Source organism: Caloenas nicobarica, chromosome 20 (assembly GCF_036013445.1).
Source record: "Caloenas nicobarica isolate bCalNic1 chromosome 20, bCalNic1.hap1, whole genome shotgun sequence".
NCBI lineage: Eukaryota > Metazoa > Chordata > Aves > Columbiformes > Columbidae > Caloenas > Caloenas nicobarica.
In genome coordinates, this window is record NC_088264.1 from 4,833,859 (window position 1) to 4,856,908 (window position 23,050).

General features: G+C 38.4%; 1 protein-coding gene across 2 annotated transcripts in view; it reads left to right on the forward strand.

The window, feature by feature from the left end:
* RALGPS2 (Ral GEF with PH domain and SH3 binding motif 2) overlaps nucleotides 1–23,050 on the forward strand; it is a 102,645-nt gene that overhangs the window by 71,639 nt on the left and 7,956 nt on the right. Inside the window, exons 9-17 of one of the 2 annotated variants that reach the window (XM_065648937.1) lie at nucleotides 2,238–2,375; nucleotides 3,310–3,400; nucleotides 5,633–5,700; nucleotides 6,348–6,483; nucleotides 7,350–7,501; nucleotides 14,950–15,004; nucleotides 18,616–18,693; nucleotides 20,252–20,357; nucleotides 21,057–21,149. In XM_065648937.1, coding sequence (XP_065505009.1) covers nucleotides 2,238–2,375; nucleotides 3,310–3,400; nucleotides 5,633–5,700; nucleotides 6,348–6,483; nucleotides 7,350–7,501; nucleotides 14,950–15,004; nucleotides 18,616–18,693; nucleotides 20,252–20,357; nucleotides 21,057–21,149 — 917 coding nt within the window. The remainder of the gene's footprint in view (nucleotides 1–2,237; nucleotides 2,376–3,309; nucleotides 3,401–5,632; nucleotides 5,701–6,347; nucleotides 6,484–7,349; nucleotides 7,502–14,949; nucleotides 15,005–18,615; nucleotides 18,694–20,251; nucleotides 20,358–21,056; nucleotides 21,150–23,050) is intronic. The other variant, XM_065648936.1, reaches the window with a different exon arrangement.

Consider the following 23,050-nt stretch of genomic DNA (forward strand, 5'->3'; position numbering starts at 1 on the left):
TTTATAGTCTAGAAGAATGTTCAACAGAATGTCGCGTTCAGTTCTTGACGTTCGCTTAATAAGAAACAGTTCCAGTTGTTAAACGCACGAAGTCTCCGGTACATGTGGAAAATGTTAAAACCCTGTGTGTGACGGTTTTGAGTAGGTATCAGAATATTTGATAACATCAAACTGGCGTTAAAGTAGCAAAAGCCACAGAGATTATGCCCTGTGAGGAATGCAGAATAGGGGGTTTAGTTCTGTCAGTATTCGGCCAGCACTTAAGTACATTCAGTTTGCTTTCATTGACCTTTTTGGTTTCTTCACAAAGGACGTGCCAATTATATTTGAAAGAGAATTACCCTACTCTGCTTTCAAAATTATTTTAGACTTCACAGAAATGCATCGAGTAAGTTTAGACAACAGCTTTCTGTAGGAGAGCTCTTGATTTAGCTGAAAGGAAAAAAAACCTCAAGAGCTTGCACAAGTCATTCAGAAAGACAATCCTACAAATACGTTGCTTTACAAAATCGTGCGTAACGTTGCAGGTGCCTATTCATAGTGAATTTCCTTAATTATAATTAGTAAATATGATTTACTTCTCTCGGTGGAAGACTGAGCAGGTTTGGGGTCTGGGGAGTTTTGCAGGCCTGTTTGGCCGTTGCTTAGCAAAGTTAGGTTTGGGACATCTTATGCAGTCTAGATAGCATAGCACTATAAATGTGACTATCTGATGTTTCTGATTATCCTTTCTGCTTTTCAATAAACTGATTCTAGCAGAATAGAAAACTGCAAAATTTAGTAGTATATCAGGTCATGTGTAATAGCTTTTTATTCGCTTTTTTATATGTCACCTTTCAACCACAAGTATTTTAATTTGTTTCTGTGTGTGTGTGCACACGCGTGTGTGTGTGTTGATTTTGGAGCGATGCCCAGAGTTTCCCCGCTTCCCTTTGAGGACTGTACCAGCGAGGTGCTGTACAAACACAACTGCTGTTCTTGTGAGATTGTATTAATAGTCTTCCACCTGTAAAGCCAAACTTCTTGTTATGATTCTGGTTATACAAGGCTGAGGATGAAGCAAATATAATTTTAGAAGTTCTCTGTTACTGTAATAAGTTTCTTAAATAATATGTTTAAGTTGGGATTTTTTTTTTTAAATTCGGATGTCTTGTGGAAGATGCAGGAGATAAAGAGCAATTCCTTTTAATAGCAGAGCTGGTCAGGATACGTTTCATTTAGTTGAGACAAAAATGATTAGTCTTGGGTGAAGTGCAAGAAACTGAGTTGAATTTAGAATGAAAATAGGCAGTTTATCTGCAGCATTAACATGTAAGGAGGAGGATTTTCCTCTCTGTGATCAAGCGATTGCAAGAGTAGTGAGGTTACAATGTTGGTGGGGAAGAAAGCAGGTAGAAGATTGAAGAGACTTATCGATAAGGCTGTTGGATCTTTGGAGTTGCGATTAATACGAACTGTGGGATTTGTACCACATTTCCATCTGAGTGCAGTTTTTGCCTAGTTAACTTTTCCCGTGTTGCTGCAGGTTGAGTTTGAGTTTCTGTTCAGCTTGAAGAGTTATAGATAATATGAATTTTCCTTCTGTTATTGTTTTAATTGATGAATTAGAGGAATGAAATAGTAGAGTTCCTAAAATCATTAATAATTTTGATCATATATTTTAGAATCGTGGGTTTAGTGTGCTCATATTTGTCAAGGCAATAATTAATTGGCAATGAGGCAGAAGATTATGTTCGTGAATAGTTGTGCATGTCCTTGTAATTGCTTTTAGATTTAGGAATAATGACCCTGTCAGAGACAAAGTCAACTAGTATGTGCCTGGTGTGATGCGAGAGGAAAGGATCCTCTCTGCTGCTGTCGTACAGAGAATGAGACCTTGAAAACAGAAACCCGGCTGTACTTGGACCCTCAGCATCTGCAAATACAGCTAAGGCTGACAACAGGATTCAGTGGTTGAGGAGAGTACAAATTCAATCCCAGACAAGGGTGGCACAATGATACACTTTCCTGTAAGTCCCAGCATTATTGCTCTTTTACTCTGAGCTCCGAAGGCTCTCAGAGGTCTCGTCAAAATGATTTCTCAGGTAAATCCAAAATAATAATCTGTTGCAATGCTGTTGTCAACCTGCATGCATGTTTAGTCAATGAAAGCAAAAGTTCTTCAAAAATACTTCCTGGGTTTTTCTGCTAAATGGGAGACAGTAAATAAAGAAACTCTTAATTCTAATCTTTTTCAGGTATTTATCTGTCAGACTTGACATATATTGACTCTGCGTACCCGTCAACAGGGAGCATTCTGGAAAGTGAGCAAAGAACAAATTTAATGAACAATATCCTTCGAATTATCTCAGATTTACAGCAGTCATGTGAATATGGTAAGCCAGCGTGTAAATATTGCAGTATTAAAGAGAACAACTTTAAAAGCTTTAATATTTGTCTTCTGTAATGCAATGTGAGTTAGACCCAACCCATTTGAATGACATTAATGCTCACTCTCAATCTGAAAGTCGAAGTTTATTCTAATATTGTTGGTTATGACAGAGCATCAGCATGAAGAGAGAATAAAATTGCCCTTTTCTTACATCACACACAATTTTGCAGTACGTACTTTCTGATTTAAAATGCGGAATACATTGTACTCAATGGTAGTTTTACCAGTACCTTATGAACTTGTATCCCTGTGTTTCATAATTTTGTGACTATGAATTCTGAAAAAGAGTAGGATTGCTTTTGCGGTAGTACTTTTACTGGTGATAATAAAATATGTTCATCTTGTCTTTTGGACATTTATAGTTCTGTTCGTAAATCAGATAATGTGTGTGTGGAGGGGTGTTTGGTTTTGGGGGTTTTTTTTTTTTGGTTAAAGTTGATCTCCTTCACAGTCCTCTTCAAGTTGTAGTAAAATCATAAGGCTGCGTTAGTGATGGCGGAATGTGAATAAGCACAGGATTATGGCTTAATAGCTCAATATAATGAGAACATGGGCTGTGAAGGAGTCCTCGGATACAATCCTGCGGGTTCAGGACTTGAGTTTGGCCAGGGATGTGCTCTCACTTTTCCCTTGCGTGTTCTCTGAGAAGCAGAGCAGCTCTAGGGAGACACAAATGCCGCTTTATGGATATGGGGGATGTCAGCTCAACACATGAGAATTGCAGCAAAGGACAAAAATTTCAACGTTGGTAGGGATTGTAGTTTGTTACCTCCATCTCGCGTAAAAAGGCAAGAGATCTGATTCTGTTTTAATTAGTTTCTGGAAAATAACTTTGTACTATTGGTAAGCAGTGATAATGAATGTCATCTGTTCTCCAGATATTCCTCTGTTGCCTCATGTCCAAAAATATCTAAACTCAGTGCAGTACATAGAAGAACTACAAAAGTTCGTAGAAGATGACAATTACAAGTAAGTATGAAACACTATAACTGACCTTAACTCATTACGAAATAACTTCTATAGCATGAAGCCTGTCACTTTTAAGGGAATCGTGTGTCTCGGACGCACCAGTTGCAAGTAGTGAGGTTACAGCTGGGTCCTGTGCTCAAGACAATTTTCAGCGTGCTGGATGGCACATCTCCTGCCTTTTCCATGCCTGGCTGCACCAAGCCCCAGCTTTCATGTCTGTTTGGTCTGTTGGTTTGATCTGACAACCTCTTTGACTGTTCACAGATGAAGACTCCGTACTTCTGGCTCACACGTAACACTGTTTGGTTGACAGGATGGATCCAATGGTTGGAGATAGCTTATGTTACTTTTCATCAGAACGGAGTTATCTGTGTGTCTAGTCCCAAATTCTTAACACTTCAGCTTTTATATATTTCAGGTTTTTGTTTTTCTCTTTGATTAGGTTATACTGTGTGAGCCAAATGTAAACGCTTGATTTTTAGAGAGGCAAGATATTCTCCATCTCTGTCTCCACCCATTCCTCCCCCAAGTATACCGCCCCAAACAGTGGTTTCTACTTCCTTAATTAAAAGATCATTACTGTCTTAAGTGATTTGGCATCCAGCAAAACTGGGGGATGGAAATCTCTGGCAAGAGACGGGAACAAGCCCCGAGGACAGGAAAAAACCTGAAGCGAATCTGTTGCATATGAAGAAGGTTTTTGTTTGCTGTCTGCTTGAGGACGTTCCCCCACCCGTTCCCATCCTGCCCGCCCTGGAAGTTTGTCACCTCAATTGTGTTGAATTGGTTGCTTGTGTAGCTCCGTGGGAACGGTGGGAGGGATATGCACACAAGAGGAACAAATCTACTTTACGAATTTAGTCCCTAACTTGGTTTTACTAAAAGGCAGCAAATGGGGACTCTTGAATTTATGTCAAAGAACAGTTAATGAGGGCTCAGGCGCTTGGCTTCCCTTCTAAGACTTATAAATTGTTCTCTGTGTGTTTGTATGCAAAAAGGCTTTACCTTTTTCATGAAATGTTCTATAGCCTGATTTTGAAAGTATTGCATGCTTATCTGAGAGTAAAGCTCTGTGGTCAAACATTTGAAGGAAAAAAACAAAATAAAACAAAGAAACAAACCCAAGGAAACACAAACCCAAGTTTCTTAACTGTAATGTCTGCTGCTTAGTGGCATATTGTTTTCATGAATTCCACACTCCGCCGTCCTCCACTTTCAATAGGTAGGACTCATACTGGTGGGAATTCTATTGCTGAAGGAGCTACAGTCTCTGCGTCCTGTACAACCCACGTTTTGATAGCAGGGAAATGGAGGCGATTGCACGTAGTGCAGAAATGTGGCTGCTGTTCAGAAAGTCTGTTTTTACACCTATGGGTTTTGTACATCTCCAAACGGATGTTTTTATGGGGAAGGAGTGTATTTTGAAGAACTATTCTTACTATAAGTGACTATTATGCTTTTTATCCCGTAAGGTGTCTGCAAAAAGGCTTAAGTTAGAGAACAGACATTTTTACTTGAACACATGTTTTATTTTCTTCTTCCTGAAGGTTTTTATTTGATTTTAAAAAATTAAATTTTAAAATTGTAATGAATCATTGCTAAACTGTCTGAAGATGGGAGGGAGAGGAGCTGCCAAACTTCAAACTTTTTCTCCCCAAAATTAAGTAGATGCTTTTTTAACTCTGCTAATTTGAAAGATTCTACTTCTGCAAACTGTGTGAACAAGATAATGTTTGATCTTCCTGGAGTTCTCTGCTCCTTTGCAGTACAGGTGGAAGTAGCATTAAAAAGTGCCTATTGTAGAAAAAGCTTGAATTATGGATGCAATCAGGTTGATAATATATTTTTCAAAATGCAAAAGAAGGATTTTGGCTTTTAGACCAGTAAAGACAAAAGGCTTGGCCCAGCACACTATTGCACTTTGTAGAAAAGTTTGAAATATGAAGTGTAGTAAGTATAAATATTTTAGCTCAGGTGAGGGGCACTTATATACTTTATATTCTTCCCAATTCTTATGCTAGTGCAGTGGTATCAAAAAAAAAAAAAAGAAAAAAGAAAAGAATATCTGGAAAAAGTGTGTGCTAAAGATAACTTTGTGCGTTTTGTATTAACTTCACAGTGTTTCACGTAGTTATAGAAACAAGCAGCTTTCAGTTGTAAATGTAAAAAAAAAAAGTTCAAAAACTTTTATATGCTTCTGATAAAGTAATTTTTCATGTTTCTTTAATGCAGACTTTCATTAAAGATAGAACCAGGGACCAGCACCCCGCACTCTGCTGCTTCCAGAGAAGATTTAGTAGGTAAATGCTTAATAAATGTGAGAAGACTTCAGGTTGTCCAATGCATTATTTTTGAGTTGTGAATGTGGAAAATATTTGCCTGAGGCTAATAAAGAAGTGTGAAGTATAAACACTGTATATTTGTAATAAAAAGTTTAAAGGTGATCTGTAAAGAAATTCTTTCAAGGAGTTGCGTCAGGTTTTTTAGGTTCCTGTATGTATTGTGGCTCTAACTTGTTAGTGTCATTTGGGGTGAAGAGCTATTAAATATTCATTCTTTGCGTCTAGACAGAAAGGCCTTCATCTAAACTTTTCGTGCTAAAATGTGCATTATTTTTGATCAATGCCAAAAGTGGTTGAAGGTTGGAGTTCTGAAATATAAAATCAATGAAGCCTGCTTAATGTCAATGTAGCTAATGCAACAGCCTTTAGAACTTACGAAATACTTCTAACTAGACGGTCTGTTTGAAATAAGTGTGTTCATTTTTAATCCCATGCAAAAACAACCCCTAAAGTTCATTTTTTTAAATTATCAATGAGTTTTATTACAGGCTATCTCTTACAAATTGAGGTTAGGAAGTTTTGTGCAACTTTTGCACAATTTTCTTAGAAATAACTGCAACAGAAGTTCTAACGTTACTCAGGAGCAATGTCTTTTTTGTTCCCAGGTTCTGAAGTTGGAGCATCTCCACAAAGTGGACGGAAAAGCGTTGCAGCTGAAGGAGCTTTGCTACCAGCAACCCCCCCTTCGCCGAGGAACCTGATACCGCACGGACACAGGAAATGTCACAGTCTGGGATACAAGTCAGCATTTTATTTAACCCAAAAATCCTAAACTTTGTGATGTATCGTCTTTCAGTACAAAAGCTTTGCTTTGGAAAAGTAGCATGATTTGTACACAGAACTTCACTCGGAGACCAATTTGTGGCAAGAGAGCAAGCTCAGAACTATAATGAGCTATATAATATAACTGTATCACTATAATAGTGATATCACTATATCACTAATATCACTATAATAGTGTCCCAGCTGAAGAGAATTAGTCAAAATAGGAAGACTGTGGCTCTTACGATGATAAGAAAAGCCAATGAGTTAGACAAAATAGGCTCTTTCTGAATGACAGGACTATCACTAATAGCAACTCAATGCCAGTGTAACTATTTCAAATACAAACTCAAGTAATTGCTTTATCGGTAATTTTATGATGAGACCGCCTTTGTAGACTTTCATATAACTTTGCATAGTAATGGCTTCAGGTTTTTTCTATACAGGTGTACTTCTAATTAATATCTTAATTTTTGTACCGGCAATTCCTTTGTCATATTTTAAAAATGCAAGATTGTAGCTTTTCAGAATTCATCTCTTAGCTTATATTGTGGAGGTTTACCTTTCATGAGCTAAAATGAAATTCTAAAGTTCAATTATGTAAGTGTTGTAAGACAAAAATACCATAGGATATTGAAAGTAGTTTTTAAAGTACTTCTGACTTTCTCTTTGCTCCAAGAGCGCTGTGGTGTTTTTAGACCAGCAGTTCCTATAAATAATACAGCTTGTGCAAAATTTCTTATGACTTGAGTCGTGGTTTAGTTTGATATTTGGAACACAGTAGCAGCTTTCGAAGTGTATCAAAGATAATGTTGTAACAATTTTTATCCTTGTTCATTTTTTAGTTTCATACACAAAATGAATACGGCTGAATTCAAAAGCGCAACATTCCCCAATGCAGGACCAAGGCACCTCCTGGATGACAGCGTCATGGAGCCTCACATCCCATCACGAGGGCAGGCAGAAAGCTCCACGCTTTCTAGTGGAATTTCAATAGGTAGGAGCAGTGAACACACCTGTGTAGTACATGGTCTTTCCATAAAGATTTTGGCATTTTTAGTTGGGAATTGTACAGGCAGTGTTACTATTCTAAAATAAAAATTCCATTTTAGAAGAAACGAGAAATGTAAGTGGAGAAGGGCAGCATAATTTATACAGCATGAACTAGATGTGGACAAATTTTTAAAAAGCAGATAATTTTTTTTGTATATTCTCTTCAATGATACAGCTGCCGTTATTCCTCCTCTTCCTTGATGGGAGTGGAGGGAAGGTGTATCAAATTGCTCGTGAGAACTATGAATTGCTGACAGTCTTTAAGAGCTTAATTTCTAAATACTCTGCACTTTTGTCAGCAGTAAACAGCAATTTAACTTTCAGATACTTCAGAATATCAGAATCTACTTCATTTTGGTGAGTTATTTATCTTTGAATATTTAGGGTATTCTTCTTCTGAGAACTCTTGCTTCCTGAGTTTCTTATGTGACAGCAGTGGTTCTTTTTTCCTGTTACGTGTAGATCCCTAAAGTGGAGAGAGGGCAAGGCAGGTGCCTCTCAGAACAATTCTTGTTCCTAGAACTATGTGACTGTGTTCAGCAGTCGTGTATATTATTCTAGCGTATGGGAGATGTACATCTGGTTCTGTTGCCATTTTTCTTTATAACATAGGTCCTTGTTATCTGAACAAAAGTGAGAAATCTTTTTCCAGCAGTGCCAAGGGTATCCTAATTAGAAGGAAGAAACACCTGATCAGTTGTATAAACAATATCAGATGGGAAATGTTCCCTTGAATTCAGGACTGTAACAAGAGGAAATAGTCTCTGAAGTTGTAGGTGTTCATAATTTAGACAGCTGTATTTGAGCTGGTCATTTGGAGCTCTTTATAATCGCATAAAGAATTAAGATTTTTCAAGTACGTGATTCATCTCACTCTTAGGTGGGTGACTAAAAACAGGTTATATGACTTGTGTCCTTAAAACCCCACTTTATTTCTGTGGGCTGCAAAGAGACTTCTGAGAGGTAACACATGAGAACACGAACAGATGAATACCACTGAAAATACGCCTGCTTTGTGCAGACAATCCATCTGCTTTTAGTAATTTGGGACAGATGCTTTTTCTTTGCAGTGAAAGTTCATTAAGAACCCTCACTAGTTGCCATCAGTAAGTCTTAAAGCTACTGCGGTTTTGTTCTGCGATCCCTCCGTTTTGATGAGGTCACCGTAATACGCTCTTTCAAAAGACTGAGTTTGTCCTGCTGAGGTGTGAGCGTTGCTCTTGGCTGGGCTGAAGGAACCACCTGCACACTCTTACCAGCTGTTTCCCTGCATGTGTTTGCTTGCTGTCACGTCCTCACCTAAAAATAGGATAAATTAAGATGCTTTTACTTAGATCATGGTTCAACTCAGAAATAGCATGAAACTTCCTTTTATTCTTAAGATTTTTTTTAAGAATACACAGTTTTCTGATACTCCCTGATTTCATTATACTTTTAAAATATTCTTTTCTTGCTTAAGCATCTCTTAAGTATCTCTGCAGCAATGTTCACTCTCCTTCATTAATGTTCTCTGAAGTTTTGGATTTCCACCAGTTCTTAAAATTTGTCTCAGCTGCGCTACTGAATTTGTTTTTTGAAGCTGAATTTGTTTACAATGGCTAATTGTCCAAATAATTCTGTAGAGGTAAAGGGACGGTGTAAAATAGACTCCTCTCTTCTTATATTGCTTCTGTATGGCTTTTCTCCTCTTACACCACCGAATGTACCGGGTGCAAAGTAATTTTGTTTAGGAGATGTTTTTTCAAAGCTGCAGTCTCACACCTATCCCACTTAAGAACAGATGTTCAAGTATGAACAGAGAAATACTCATCTGAAATTGAGAATGTAATTTTAGGTATTCCGAAATTCAAAGAAAACATGTTTATGGATTATGTTTGTAGCAGTGTTGGGTGCAAATTCTTTTGTGACTTTGGAGTGTTTTCTTTCTCAAAGTATTTTCTTCTACTTATTTTTCTTAATCTACAATGATATGGATGAAAGCTCTGGAAAAAACTAAGGCTCTTGAACATTTGCCTTCATTTGTGCGTTCCAATCACTTGAGAAGAACTTGAGCCTTTATTCTAATGCAATCAGAGAAATTAATGCTGCAGAGTCAAATAAAGGTATTTTAAATCAATGTTAAGTAATGTAGGAAAGTGCCTTTGTAAGAACGGCACATTTTCAAACCAAAACTGGCATAAAATACAAACAAGAATATCAACATTTTAATGAATTCCTCTATTAGGTCACCATCTTGAAGTACTTGAATTCTACAGGTATTATATTTCTCCTTAAATGCATGGAGTATGGGTGTAGGAACACAGTGTAAGCATTTATTTTCCCAGTTTTGGCAGCCTATACAGTAGGGAAGAACTCTACAGAGCCAACGTTTGTTTGATTCCTCACCCTGCTGTTCAGGTGTTTAAGACTCTGAGTCACCAGCAGTCTGCGTCACAAGATCCAAGTTTGGGTAGGGTTTCAGGCAGAAGGAATATGGGGGGTTTTGAATATTCCATTTAAATTAATAAATACATGTTTCTTGCCCTAAATGTGGATACCCCGGTCTGCTAGTGTGAACTGCTGCTTTAGTGGTAGGGTCAATAGAAGAGCTGTACAATACTTCAGGTTAAAAATACACATGGAGATGTCTGGATTTGAGAGGCAGAGAGGGGATACAGGCGTTTTAGTTCCCCGTTTCTTCCCCAATCCCTATTGGTATTGTTTGGTCCAGGGCATATGCTCTGGGGTGGGGGTTTTTTGGTGATTAATGCAGCTGTACAAACCACCCGTTTCTGTCCCATCTTCATCCGTTTGGTTATTTGCCTTCATTAGCTTTTCAAGATGAAACTCACCATCCGTGATGGTGTTAGATTTGTGTTGGTTCTCTGGCGGCATATCACTTGAGTTTTTTGCCAGTCTTCACACCGTTCTTATTTGGTTAACTAGCAAGCCAAAGTTGATGTATTTAAGCTTTATTGTACAATAGTTGAACGGTAACAAACTAGTTCAAATCCACACGAGGATTTTCAGTATGGTCATAGACCCTCAAAGCAGAACATAATTTTAGGGCATGGCGTCCGTCTCGGTGATGTTAGCTGGGCTGTACCGTGCTACAGCAATTGATGTTCAGGTCTCTAGACTAGGTTTTTTTCTCTTTTCACTTTAGAATTTCCAGCTCTGTCAAGTCAGTCATCAGCTATAGTGACTAGAGCTCTGGAAACACTGTGAAACTGGAGCCAAGAGAGTGCCAGTTGCAGATTTGAGAAGGGGAAAGAATTTTTAGTCTGAATACTTTTAAACTCTTTGGGGTTGGTTTGTTTATATTAACACCTGTTTGACTTTGGGGACTAACTCTGGGATAAAGGAACCCTGTGTTAAAACGCTCAATATCCTCAGACTTTCAGCGACGAGTGGATGCCGTGACCGGGGGGAAATTGGGTATGCGATGGTGCAGACATTCCCTATCGCATAAATCGAACCTGGCCTCGCGCCGGCTGGCTGGCTGTAGCGCAGCCGTATGGATATGCGCATCTACAGATGGGAACAGAAAATTCCTGTCTGTGTTCAGCTGCAGGACTAGAGCTCTATGTAAACAATCCTGAAACTCCTCAGATCAGCAGCAGCGCAATTAGTGACAAAAACGTTTTGCTGATTGCTGTCATTCCTAAGACAGGAAAAAGCCTTCCTCCTATGTAGGAAAGATAAACGTGACCCTCATTTTTTTTTTTAAATACCGGACAAGAAATTTTTAATTTTAGTAGCAATAGAGAAAACTAGGATGATAGTGGTTTGTGTCAGGTGGCTTCTTACATAAAACCAAAACTTGTGTAGGACATTATTTAATACAAAGGATTGATACTACCTAGGATTTGTTTTTAAGTTTAACCTGAAGACCTGCTTGAGGTTGTTGGAAAAACTCAAATATCAAGTACATACTTGAGAAGAATTTAAGAAGGTGATATATTTTTAAAGTAGTGAATGAATGAAATATTTCCAGTTGAGGTGACAGTCAAATAGTGCACTTAATGTTTAAACAGAATTTGGCTAGGCATCTAGCTTTTAGTAAGTTAAAAAGTTCCTTTCACCTCTGTCTTGTTTTGGAGGGCGGTATTTAGTGTATATTCTTTTCCTTTTCAGGAAAGAGGTTTTTTTAGCATCAGAACTTTTGTTGCACAAAAAATCTTCTAGAGGTTTTTAGAATCTGAAAAAAATTCCATTAGAGATGTCCTATGTAGATGATAAAGAAGGCTAGTCAAATGCTAAACCTCAGCCTTTTCCAGGTTTTTGTTACAATTTTTTAAAACCTGTTTAAGCATCAATAGAAATGTTAAATCAGTAGCCGTGATGTTTGGCCCACTTTTTTCTAAATTAACATTGCTTTTAAAAGTGTAATTGACAAATTCTGTGTAGAGCAAATGTTGTAAATGAGACTTTTATGAATCCTCCAAATTGGTTTAAGTTTTGTAACTGAACTGATACTGTAACGAGGATTATCACTTTCCAAAAGGTGACATTTCTGCTCTTTTGCTCTAGATTGTTTGGCAGTTTTAAAAAACAACACTAGCTTTTATTGAAATATAACTGTCTCACCAAAGCTAATATAGGTGCCATCAAATTGTCATTTCAGATAAAATTTTAATGTGTCAACCTATTTTAAATAGAAAAAATACTTCATAATAACAGTATTGATAGTGGGTTCTAATTATGTGGGTTTCTATCACGTGGGCCTCAATCAAGTAGGGCTTTAGTCATATTGAAGTTGCACTTCTTGTTAACATAAAACTAAATCTATGCAGTAATAAGGAACTAAATAAGACTTTAATTGTCCCTAATAACTTCAGTGTTGGGTGGATGATTAGGGCAAACAGGAATTACATTTTGCAGAACGTACCGCTCCAAGTAGCAACAAGGAAAATTTCGATTATGTGCGGGGAAAACTGTTTTCCCGTGCAGGTTGAGCAACACAGTAGCGGGTTGCTCAGAGAGACTGCAGACACTGCGTCCTTGAAGAACGTGACTAGATGAGGCCCTCGGCAATCTGATTGCCAAGTTAGGTTTATTTTGAGTAGGATATTGGACCCGATGACCTCCCAAGGTCCCTTCTACCGGTATTATTACAAAACTCATAAGCAGGCCAACCAAAAAAACCAGAGACTCTCTATTTGACAAGGTCTGCATCAGGTCTTGGAAACATTCCAGGACCTGCCGTTCTGGAGTATGACATTTGCTTAGAATAACGCGTTTCGTGCCTTAGTTTGATGTGAGTGCACCTGATAGTACCACCAGTTTCTCACTTCCTATTCTTTCCATTCTCTTATTTGTGCTCCTTGGTGTTTAGATGACTCAAGAAATTCACTCTTGTCTTTGCCACAGTCCAGGATGCTGGATTCCCTTTCTCGAGAAATCATCATGCTGAGAAAACATCACACTTAAAACCTACCTTCCTAATTGTCATTCCACCCGCTAAGAGGATTACTGAACTTGGAAGATCCTACTATAAGATATTCTACTCTAAACAGTCTTCCTCAAAGACAGTCAGCTGGGAGGTCGTACCCAAAATACCTGCTTCAAGTTGTCTCTGAATTCTGTTTCGTCTGCTTCTCTGTCTGCATCCCTAAACCCCATTGCTTGTTTGTTGGAAGAGACTTTGCATGTTGCCTTACACACAGTGCAGCTGTGCTTTTGTTTGATGAAATAAATCATTGAGCTTTTCACTGTGATGTGGAAGTAAAATTTGCCGAAAATATTGACAATTGTTTCTTCCAGGAAACTATAAGCTTTGTTTTGGAGTTTTGCAAAGACCCCTACCATAACAGCAGGCTGCATCTGGATAGTTTACTCCAGCTGGTTACTCCAGTTTTGCTTGGGATACTTCACAATGTGTCTGGCAGTATTCCTGTATAAAAGTGCATGGAACAATGTGGAGTTCAGGCCACACATTCTCTTTTCCATGGTGCAGGTCAGATGTCAACTGCGCTGAACAGAACTTGTGATTGTTCTTAAAGTTACTTCTTCCCTGCCTTGTGGCGCAAGAACAACCATTTGTCGACAGATGCGTTCTGTGCAGTCGCTTGAAGTAAGAACACAAGTAAGAATTGGCTGGCAGATAAAGATGTGAATTTTCTCTTGGATTTTGCATGGAGAGAACTTCAGGCCATGCTGAGATTTTCATGGCTCTTGGCTGGGATTTCCCCTGCTGTGTGTGAGTTTTTGTTGCCCCCGTCTTTACTCTGTGTTTACTCAGTGGATATCCAGACTTAGCTTTGTACAGACTATCTTTATGCTTCAGGACATCACTGTTCCTTGCTGCTTTTCTGTGTAAAATTACAGGGAACTTGTTCCCATTTCCAGCCTTTGTTTCTCCGTGGGGAAGCCTTCAGTAAGGTGCATTGATACAGACACTTTTGTTCCAGTTGATCTGAAAATCATTGTAAATCAATCCTTCCTTTTACGTATGGGTATTCAGGAGGTGAAGCAAACAAGCTGTCAAATTAGTGTGCCAAAAGATGGGCTTTTACTGGTGACTGATGTTGAATTAGGCTGAAAGTGAGGAGCTGGGGTCATCTGGAGCCAAAACCACGTTGGCTTGAAGTGGAGGGCAGGGATGGCAGCTGGTGTGGGAAGCTGCTCTGGTCTGAAAGGTAAAGGGCTTGGACATTGTTTGTAGTACAGTTAGTAACTGAATTTACTGAATTCTGTTAACAGTGTCTGTATACTGATGTATATTCTATTTTTAAGAATGTTACAGGTGACCCTACCTCGTGTCTGTATTTAAATACTAATTTTCAGGCTGATGAGATTTACCGTAATTGTAAAGTTATGATGTTATTTGTGGACCTGCTGTGAGTTGATGCATCAGATACTTGGATTTTTTTTTCCCTCTACTTCTAGCGTTTAAAATAAAATACTTGCAGTAATGTTGGATTACTTTGTGAAACACAAACGGAAAGACTGTTGCGATCTCATAGAATATGTGTGAGTTAGCTTTAAAAAGTTGTTTAAGGCTTCTGAAATCAGCAAAACCTTTTTATGTGTTGGAGATTCAGCAATGAGCTTGTACTACTGTGAAGCTGCACCTCTTTGTCATGACCATATGTGATTTCATAAGGAATTATTTAAATAGGTGACCTTTCTTTTTAAGTGCTACTTGTGCCAATCAGACACATCCGCATTTGGGTTGTTCTTTAAATTTTGACGATGCCTTTCCCATTTAGTAGCTCTTCTCCACATCCAGTTCCTTCAAATCTCTACCTCAGTTTCCTGAAGCAAATCACAAAATATTTTCATTGTAGTATTTTAGTGAAATATTTCTTACACGTTTATTCTTAACTATTCTGAGGAGAAACAGACGTAACTGAAATATTCGGGTTATAGATGATGAAATAAACTATCATTCATTCTTACATTTTCAAGGTAGCAGTGATGGGTCTGAACTCAGTGAAGAGACTTCCTGGCCAGCGTTTGAAAGGTAAGAAAAACTGTCACTCAAAACCGGCATTTCTCTGTTCAGACACTGCTGCTTACACTCTCTCTCAGTCCAGAAAATGATGCTTTATTTTAGCGATCTGTAGGTTAGAGTATTTAATAAACTGTAGTAAGTTCACTGGAATTGTTAAAGCAGGAGAGAAGTAGCTTTTGCTTACAAGTGGTCAATAGGGCTTTCGGCTAACTGGATGCCCAGTCATTGCACGCATTCCTCTAAATAGCTCAACCACAGTACCATTAAGCCCTAAGTGATTTTTCTGGTTTATATATTTGCATATCCTGTGTATGCTGTTCATGTGACCTATCTGTTTTTCCATTTGCAGTTTCCCAGAGACATTTCATCCATTCTTGGTCCCTTTGTTAATGTGGTTGACATTCTCTCATGTGTGCTCTTCACTTCGTTATTACTCGCCAGTGTAACATGGGAAAGCACAGCATTTCTGATTTTGTGCTTCAGAATTAGTGCCTTGCTACTTATCGAAATACCTGCAAATGCTCAGGTGACCTTGACCATTTCAGTCGTTTCCCATGTTGCATTTGAGAATGAGGAACAAGACTAACAGCTGTAGTTTAATATAGGAAAAGGCGGAAATTTCGTCTTTCTACAGCTTAGTAAGATGCACCATACAGTGCTTAGCTTGCTTCTGTAACTCAATTTCAGGTAATTCAACTTCAGAATTGCCATGGATGACTTTTTCTGCCATGCTATGAAGTTGCGTTTGGTAGAAATTTTTGCCAAAGAACGGTATAGTTGGGAACTGTTACCACAACTTTATATGCCACTTAAATTCATTGAAGCGGTCAAAGTTCTATGTTACTTTTTGGAAGAAACATTTGAAAATATTTTAGTGCCAAAGGTGAACTATTTGATATCTCATGCCCTAAATATGATTACATTAATGAGTGAGTGCCCTTATGATTTTATTAGATAAGAAAGAAGATCATTGCATATGAGCATACAAAGAACATCGGGTCAGGAAGGATATCTGTAAATTTTATGTGCTCCGTGATGCAACCTGCAACATTCGAAAGGTTTTCTTCTTGCTTTTCCCACCCTGTTGCATTACAGAATTAATCAAGTTCAGGTTAATTCTCAAAGCCAAAAAGTTCCATGGGAAAGCCTTAGGCAAAGTGATGAACTGAGTGCTTTTACCTTAAGTAGCATAAAAAACTTAAAAATTTTAGTAAGATTCAGGCTTAAGCTCATGTTTTTAGAGAAAGGTAACACGCCCCGGAATTGTGTGGACTTTGGAGACAAAGCAGAGGTTTTTCATCCCGGTTGTAACGAGCACTGGCTGCCTCAGACTTCCCCTATTACAAGGTCTGCTACATGTCAAAGAACGATGTCAGCAGATTGCTTCTCCTCAGAATTCCACTTGCCTTCCGCACTTTCCTCTCTCCTGACAGAGCTCTTTGGGAACTCTGCTGGAAGTTGCAAGCTTTTAAGGCTGAGTTTTCTTGCTTGCTTCCAGGCGTGAGGGATTGGGTTCCTTACGGACATTCGAAACATCGCCTGTGAAATTCCTAGAGATGCGCGGCAACCTTGTGTCTGTTCCTTGCTTTACGAGATGGTGAAGCGTGTTTTAGATTTTAATAGGTAATACACTAAAAAGTAAATATTAAAATTTAAGATAACTAGAGAGGATGTCTCTAGTTGGGATCTCTAGAGTGGGTTCCCATTCTTACGAAGGAGTTTTTAAGTGAGGGAGAAGCATTAGTTGTCTGGAATTGGAATTAACAGCTGCTGGCAAAATCAGGGTGCTTCCAGTGTTACTAATGACTACGTTCCTATAGAGTGCAAGTTGGATTCCAATATTCCTTAGTGATTTAGGAACAGGATCTTTGGGTAGGAGGGCTTAAATCAGCCTAATATGCCTAACAGGACATAATTACATACTCCACACACAGATTCCCCAGGTAACAGAAGGAATTGTATAAAATATTCTTTTTTTTTTCTTTTTCTCTGGCCCTCCTGTTGTTTGTAACTGAGAAAAACAGAAGGGATGAGAACTAGAGTCACTGATTGTTTTTAAGTGCAACAGAAACTTAGTCTGAAACTTGAGTAAGAGCTTTCAGCATTGGGGGGTCCCTTTAGGCTAATCAGAATTACTTGAAGAACTCTAAATCCAAGTCCTGAGAGCTCTATGACGTTAAGGGCAGTATAGTAAGGGACGCTTCAGTCTCATTGGTCGTTGTCCTGAGTGTCTCTGAAAAGATTTCCCTGAAATAGCTTGAATGCAAGAGTGATAACCTCCTTGTTATGCAAAAAAACCAAGCTTAAAGGTAAGAAGAAAATGTATTGCAAATATACAGCGTATCTTTTGGTTTTCTTTCCTTCATCTTTTTTTTTTTTTTTTAATATCTCAAATGTATTTTAAAATGAAAATATTTAGTAAGTTCAAAGATATCAGTTACATTGAAAAACAAATGATGGCGTATTCTGGGATAGATTAGTAGGTGGCAATTCATTAGTTTCTTTTTGATAGTTCTTCCTGCAGCAAAGGCAATAGTTCGAGCTGGTTTAAAAACAAAAAACCAAACCCAACCAAGCAAAAAACATTCTTCTTTAATGCTGCTGACCTTTTCTGTGTCCCTTCTTTAAGACTGTTCTGTTTGCCTCCTGTATGCTACCCTGAGTTCAGACTGAAACATGACGACGCTACTGGTTTAGGTTTCCCGTTCTGAGACATACAGGCCTGTCCAGCAAATACAGAGCCCTCTCACACGTGACAGATTCTTAGATTTACGCTGTGTAGGAGATTTTGCCTGCAAAATTCTCATGATCTTGTAATTAACTGCCTGCTTCTGCAGAATTAGAGCTGATTTTCAGTCTTTCAGTATAACACAAGCTACTAAAAAAAAATGGATAAAAGATAGGAGGTGAGGACAAAGCGAGTGTTCTATGGAATTAAATGGAATTCAGTCAACAAGGGATCTGATCCAGAAAAACTAGGTTCAGTGAAGCAGAGCAGTATTCAAAAGGCACGTCTAGAACACAAGTCTTGGCCGTGGATAACAGTGTAGATCACGTTAAGGACTTGAAAATGTGAAGCTTATACGTAAAGTTTAAAGCTTGTATGAACTGGAGAACTGAAATGTTGTGTAGCTTACTTCAACGTTACTTAATGCAACAGTATTTTAAGCGGTGTCAGTTATATTTTGATAGTGCTTTTGATTCCTTTCAGCCCAACAGCTTGTGTGTGTGCATACTCATAGAATTTGAATAATGTTTTGGTAGTAAGATCTATAGTCAGAATTTAAAGACATACAAGTGTTATTAATGTGGTTCCTTTGTATTTGTTTAATCCCTAAGAATTAAATGCAGACTTTGCTCTCAAAATGTCTTATTCTTCAGTGCCAGTAAAATGCTTCAGTATTATGAGAACTGACAAAAAGAACAGCTGATGAAATAAAAAACCATGGTATCGACTCCTGCATGCATTTCTGTAAATAACATTATCCTCTGTTTCTTATGTGGAAGAAGTGGCTTTGTGATAAGCACACACAGAAAAATACTGTGCTGTTTTAGCAGTCATGCTGTTTGTGTGGATGAAAGTATATGTAATACGTACAATTTATAATGGAATCCAACAGGCACAGGTTGTACCATTCTCTCGGTCCGGGGACAAGAGTGTCACGAAATGGCTATCGAGGCCACATGAAGGCCAGCAGGTACAATCCCCACTGCACCCAGGGGTCTCAAACTGTCCCTCTGGTGTTGGTGATTTGGTTTGGTTTAATAATTAAGTGGGTATTTTCTGATGTTCTCTTTCTAACTTACATGTCAAAATAAAGGTAGAGACCTTTATCTTCAGACTTAAAGCTTTCCTCTTCTGTGACTTTATCTGTCCCACCATAACAGCTTTTGTTCATTCTGGTCTGCAAATCTGAATTCTGAACCATTGGATCTTATATTGAGGCTTAAAGATGTTTTACCAGAGGTAGCTTTTTAACTGCCCCCCAGTAGGTATAGCAGTATTGGTAGTTCTCATGCGGACAACAAAGCTGCTTCTTGTGCTTATGGACGGCATCTGAGATATTTTCTTTGCTGGCAGTTCTGTGTTGATTTCCCCCCGCCCCCCTTCCCTGAAATCAGAGATATGGCTAAAATGAGTCATGCATTCAAATTGGCCCCAACTTATTATATATAATATTATTTGCAGGCTGACGGGGTAATATAACTGATTATTCTCATGAATTAAAATACAAATTTTGTCTCCAGCTGTGTGGCACTGTAGTTGGAAAAGAGATGGCTGTTAACTATGAAACTTTTTTCCTGTTAAGAAGCAAGCATTGTCTCACGGGATTAGACTCATGTTCACATCTGTCAATGTCCAAAGTTGTCTCCATATCATCATCCTCAGTAGGTGCTGCAATGAAAAAGTTCACTAGATTTCCAGTTTACTTTCAACATTCATGAATGTTACGATGGATGAAACAGCAAATCCTGGCTTCAAAACCAGTTTCAGGCGCTGCTCGATTTCTTGGCTTTTCTAGAAAGTTGCTGGGTTCAGCAATTTAGCTATATGCTCTGATTAACATTTACTGAAATGATTCCTATTGTAATTTTTTTCTGATTGAAAATATTCTGTAAGCCAGTCAGCTTTGTAATTTTAATAAAGCTGAAGTTTTCTTTTCACGGTGCTGTACCTGGCATTTGTTTTGGCCCGTTGCCCTTGAGCCTATATAGGGTAGATGATTGGTAGAGCACCAGACGCTTTAAAACACCTTAAAGCTGTGGTTCGGGTTTCTACTCTTTATTACTGCTCTTGCCCACTCTTCTTGCTTTCTGATGTTTCAAAGATTGTGCATGTTTGAGCTATGCTTCATTTTTGACGTGTGAATGATTCCAGTGTTTCTAACAAAAAAAAATTCAATCTTTCTTGCAAGGGTTGAAGGAGAGGTTTTAACACATACAGCAACTGTATGAATGTTTGCTTTTTAAAATCAATTGTTCTTGTATTTCAGTTGTGTCTTGAGTTTGAATTTTTTTAATTAAGGATTACCTGCTTGGCTAATTAATTTTTCTGATCACTTTTGCTTGCGAGTGTAAATTCCACAACAGCAATTCCTTGTAACAGCCGAAGTCTTTTTCCACATTGAAGTCCAATAAATAAGAAGTTGACATTTCTAAATTAAAATACAGATGTTTGCAGTAGCTTTTGGTGATGATTGGAAAACTACTTTAGGAAACATTTGTTTCACACAAATCTTCACATACTCCTTTCAGCTCCCTAGAATCTGAAGATTTGGCTGTTCATTTGTACCCAGGAGCAGTTACTATTCAAGGTGTGCTGAGGAGGAAGACTTTGTTGAAAGAAGGCAAAAAACCTACAGTAAGATTTTTAATTCACTTTCTCACCTTCTTCCTTTGCCTAGTTAGAAATACAATTAAGTGGCCTTTTGCAACTAATTCAAGTGCCCGAGATCTCCTCTGCCTTGCTGATTAGGGTTTAGGGTCACTGCTAGAGTTTGCATTCTTCTGTTTGGCAGATTTACTCAGTTTATAAGGCTATAGCCATAGTCTAGGGAGTAGAAGAGAAGCGTAACGCTACATAAAATTTCTTACGTTTACTTAACTTTAAAAGAGAGGGGGGTGTTTTGTCTTCCTGAACGGTGGATGGATCCTGGCAGTTTATCAGTAGATAATAACCCTTAATATTTGCGTTGCAAATGCTTGTGAATTGTAAGTCAAAATACATATTTACGACAATGGAGGATACCTTATAGCAGTACGTAAAATGGAAAATAAGAGACAACTGTAACTCAATGAAGGTTTCAATAGGGGTTGCAGAAAGTAGAGACTAAGATGCAGACAACTTTTCTCAGATTCGTGAGGAAAGGCTTTTGTTCTTTCTGCTTTCTAGGTTTTTAGTGCATTCATAGGGCCCACACAACTAACTAGAAACGGCAGCTTTGGAAACATTATGCTGGTTTGGCTGGGCAGTTAGCACTGTCATGTTCTTGCAGAGGATGACGCCTGCTATTGAAACGTTTCACTTATATGTTGCACTTTTGTTTTTTTCTCTTTCTAGGTAGCATCTTGGACAAAATACTGGGTAGCACTGTGTGGAACCCAACTCTTTTACTACGCTGCAAAATCTCTGAAGGCTACAGAGAGAAAACACGTATGTAAAACGGGTGTATTCCAGTATCATCTGCCAAAATTAAAATGTGATTTCCTGATGGTAAAAACCGAGAGTAGTTTGGGACTTGCATGATTTCGAGTCAGCACTATCCTGTCTTTCACTCAGTCACCTCATATGGATATCACCTAATGGAAATATAATGCACATTCATATGCTAAACCAAGAACATCTGCTTTGCATATGCCATGGGTCTCTTTGAGGTTGTTGGTCTATAAGGAGGGGAGTTATGTCATTGAGTGTGTCTGCTTTTCTAAGTTAGGAGTCGGTTCTTTTGATGGTTTCTGAATCTTGCAACAGTTTCTTGCTACTTGAAATCAAAACAAGCATTGATGTGGAAAGACTGAGAAGTCACTACATATGACCTTAAACATGTACTGATTTCATATATGTGGTAAAATTAGACTACTCTCTTTTTCTGTCTAATCCTGCAGTCTGTTAACTACAACTGAGTACAAAACACCTCACATGTTACACAGAGATCTGGCATATCATATGGTGCTGGCTTTCCTTTTATTCACTGCAACTTCATTTGGAAGAAGTTAAAAATACTATGTGGGGAAGTAGTAAAAGGATTTTCTGTAGGTGTTCCAGGGATGTTTTGACGTGCATAGTTCCTGTTTTCACTGGTTAACGATAATGGAAGAGGATGCCGCAAGAGATTCTGTTAAGAAACTGGGTAAAATGTGAGATACTTGGATCTTTTTCCAAGTTCATTCACTACTCAGAACCATTACTTCTAGTTGCCTTGGCCAGTATATATTTCAGTATAATTTGACAGCTGTCACTGACTAACATTTGCTTTACATAAAGCTTATGTAATTTTACAAACTGAGATGTGCTCCTAGAATCCTTATAGGGGGACTATCTTATTTCTTTTTGGTACAAAATACTGTTTTCTTATCCTAATGTTTTTGTGTTCAGAGAGTAGAGATTTGAAGCTTAAGATTTCTGATTAGTAGACTCCTGGGTATTTGAGTTTGTGTGGTAAGTTCATGTGTAATGTCATCTGAATCTACAAAATAATGGAGTATTCTCCACTTTTAATGAAAATAGGTCATTAGGAAACAGTATTGTAATACTTAAATTCGTTTAATAACAGCTAGTTACTTGTAGAAAGATTTGCACAGTTTCTTTGCCATCACCCATCTGCCTCACCCCCACTAGCTTTGATTGCTTAGGTGAAATCTAAACTGATCCTTCTTAATTTGTCTCACCGGTTCAGACGATCGTAGCCCAGCCCAAAGGCCTGTTCGCCAGCACCCTGTCTCTGGTGTCTTTAAAGTAGCATGTGTGTTTGGATGCATTTGCCTCTGGTATCAGTGAAAACCTTATGGCAGGAGCCTGTCCCATTCAAAGATAGATACATTTGAGATTTGCATAGGTAAAATATTCCAAGCATCTTCTGGAGCCATGTGAACACCTGTCTCTTCAGCTTCCTTTGTCAGGGCCTCTGTGACATGGAAAGGAACACTTGCAATGAAGGAGCCAGCCTGCCGTATGGAGTTTCCTGGCTAGAGCTCTCGTGGTAAATGTGTCTTGATTACAGTCACGCTTTTGACCATTCTGCTGCTGCTATTGCTTCAGGCGGCTGAGACTGAGGACTTGGAATGCACCGCCACTGAAATCTCTTCCAGGCTTATAATAGCCAACCTCTTCGGAAAATTACCTCCTAAAAATCCCAGTGTAATCCAGTGAAAAGGGAAAGCAATCCTCTCTCTTTTCAGACATGGGCAAGCCAGCTCTTCTTCTCATGCCTGTGGTCAAGGACAAATATGGTCTATTCTAGATGTGAATCTAGTCCAAAGGAAGAGGGTGCTGTAGATACATAAATGTGGAACATTTTCTTGTGCTCTGTCTACTACGAAAGAGTACTAGATATG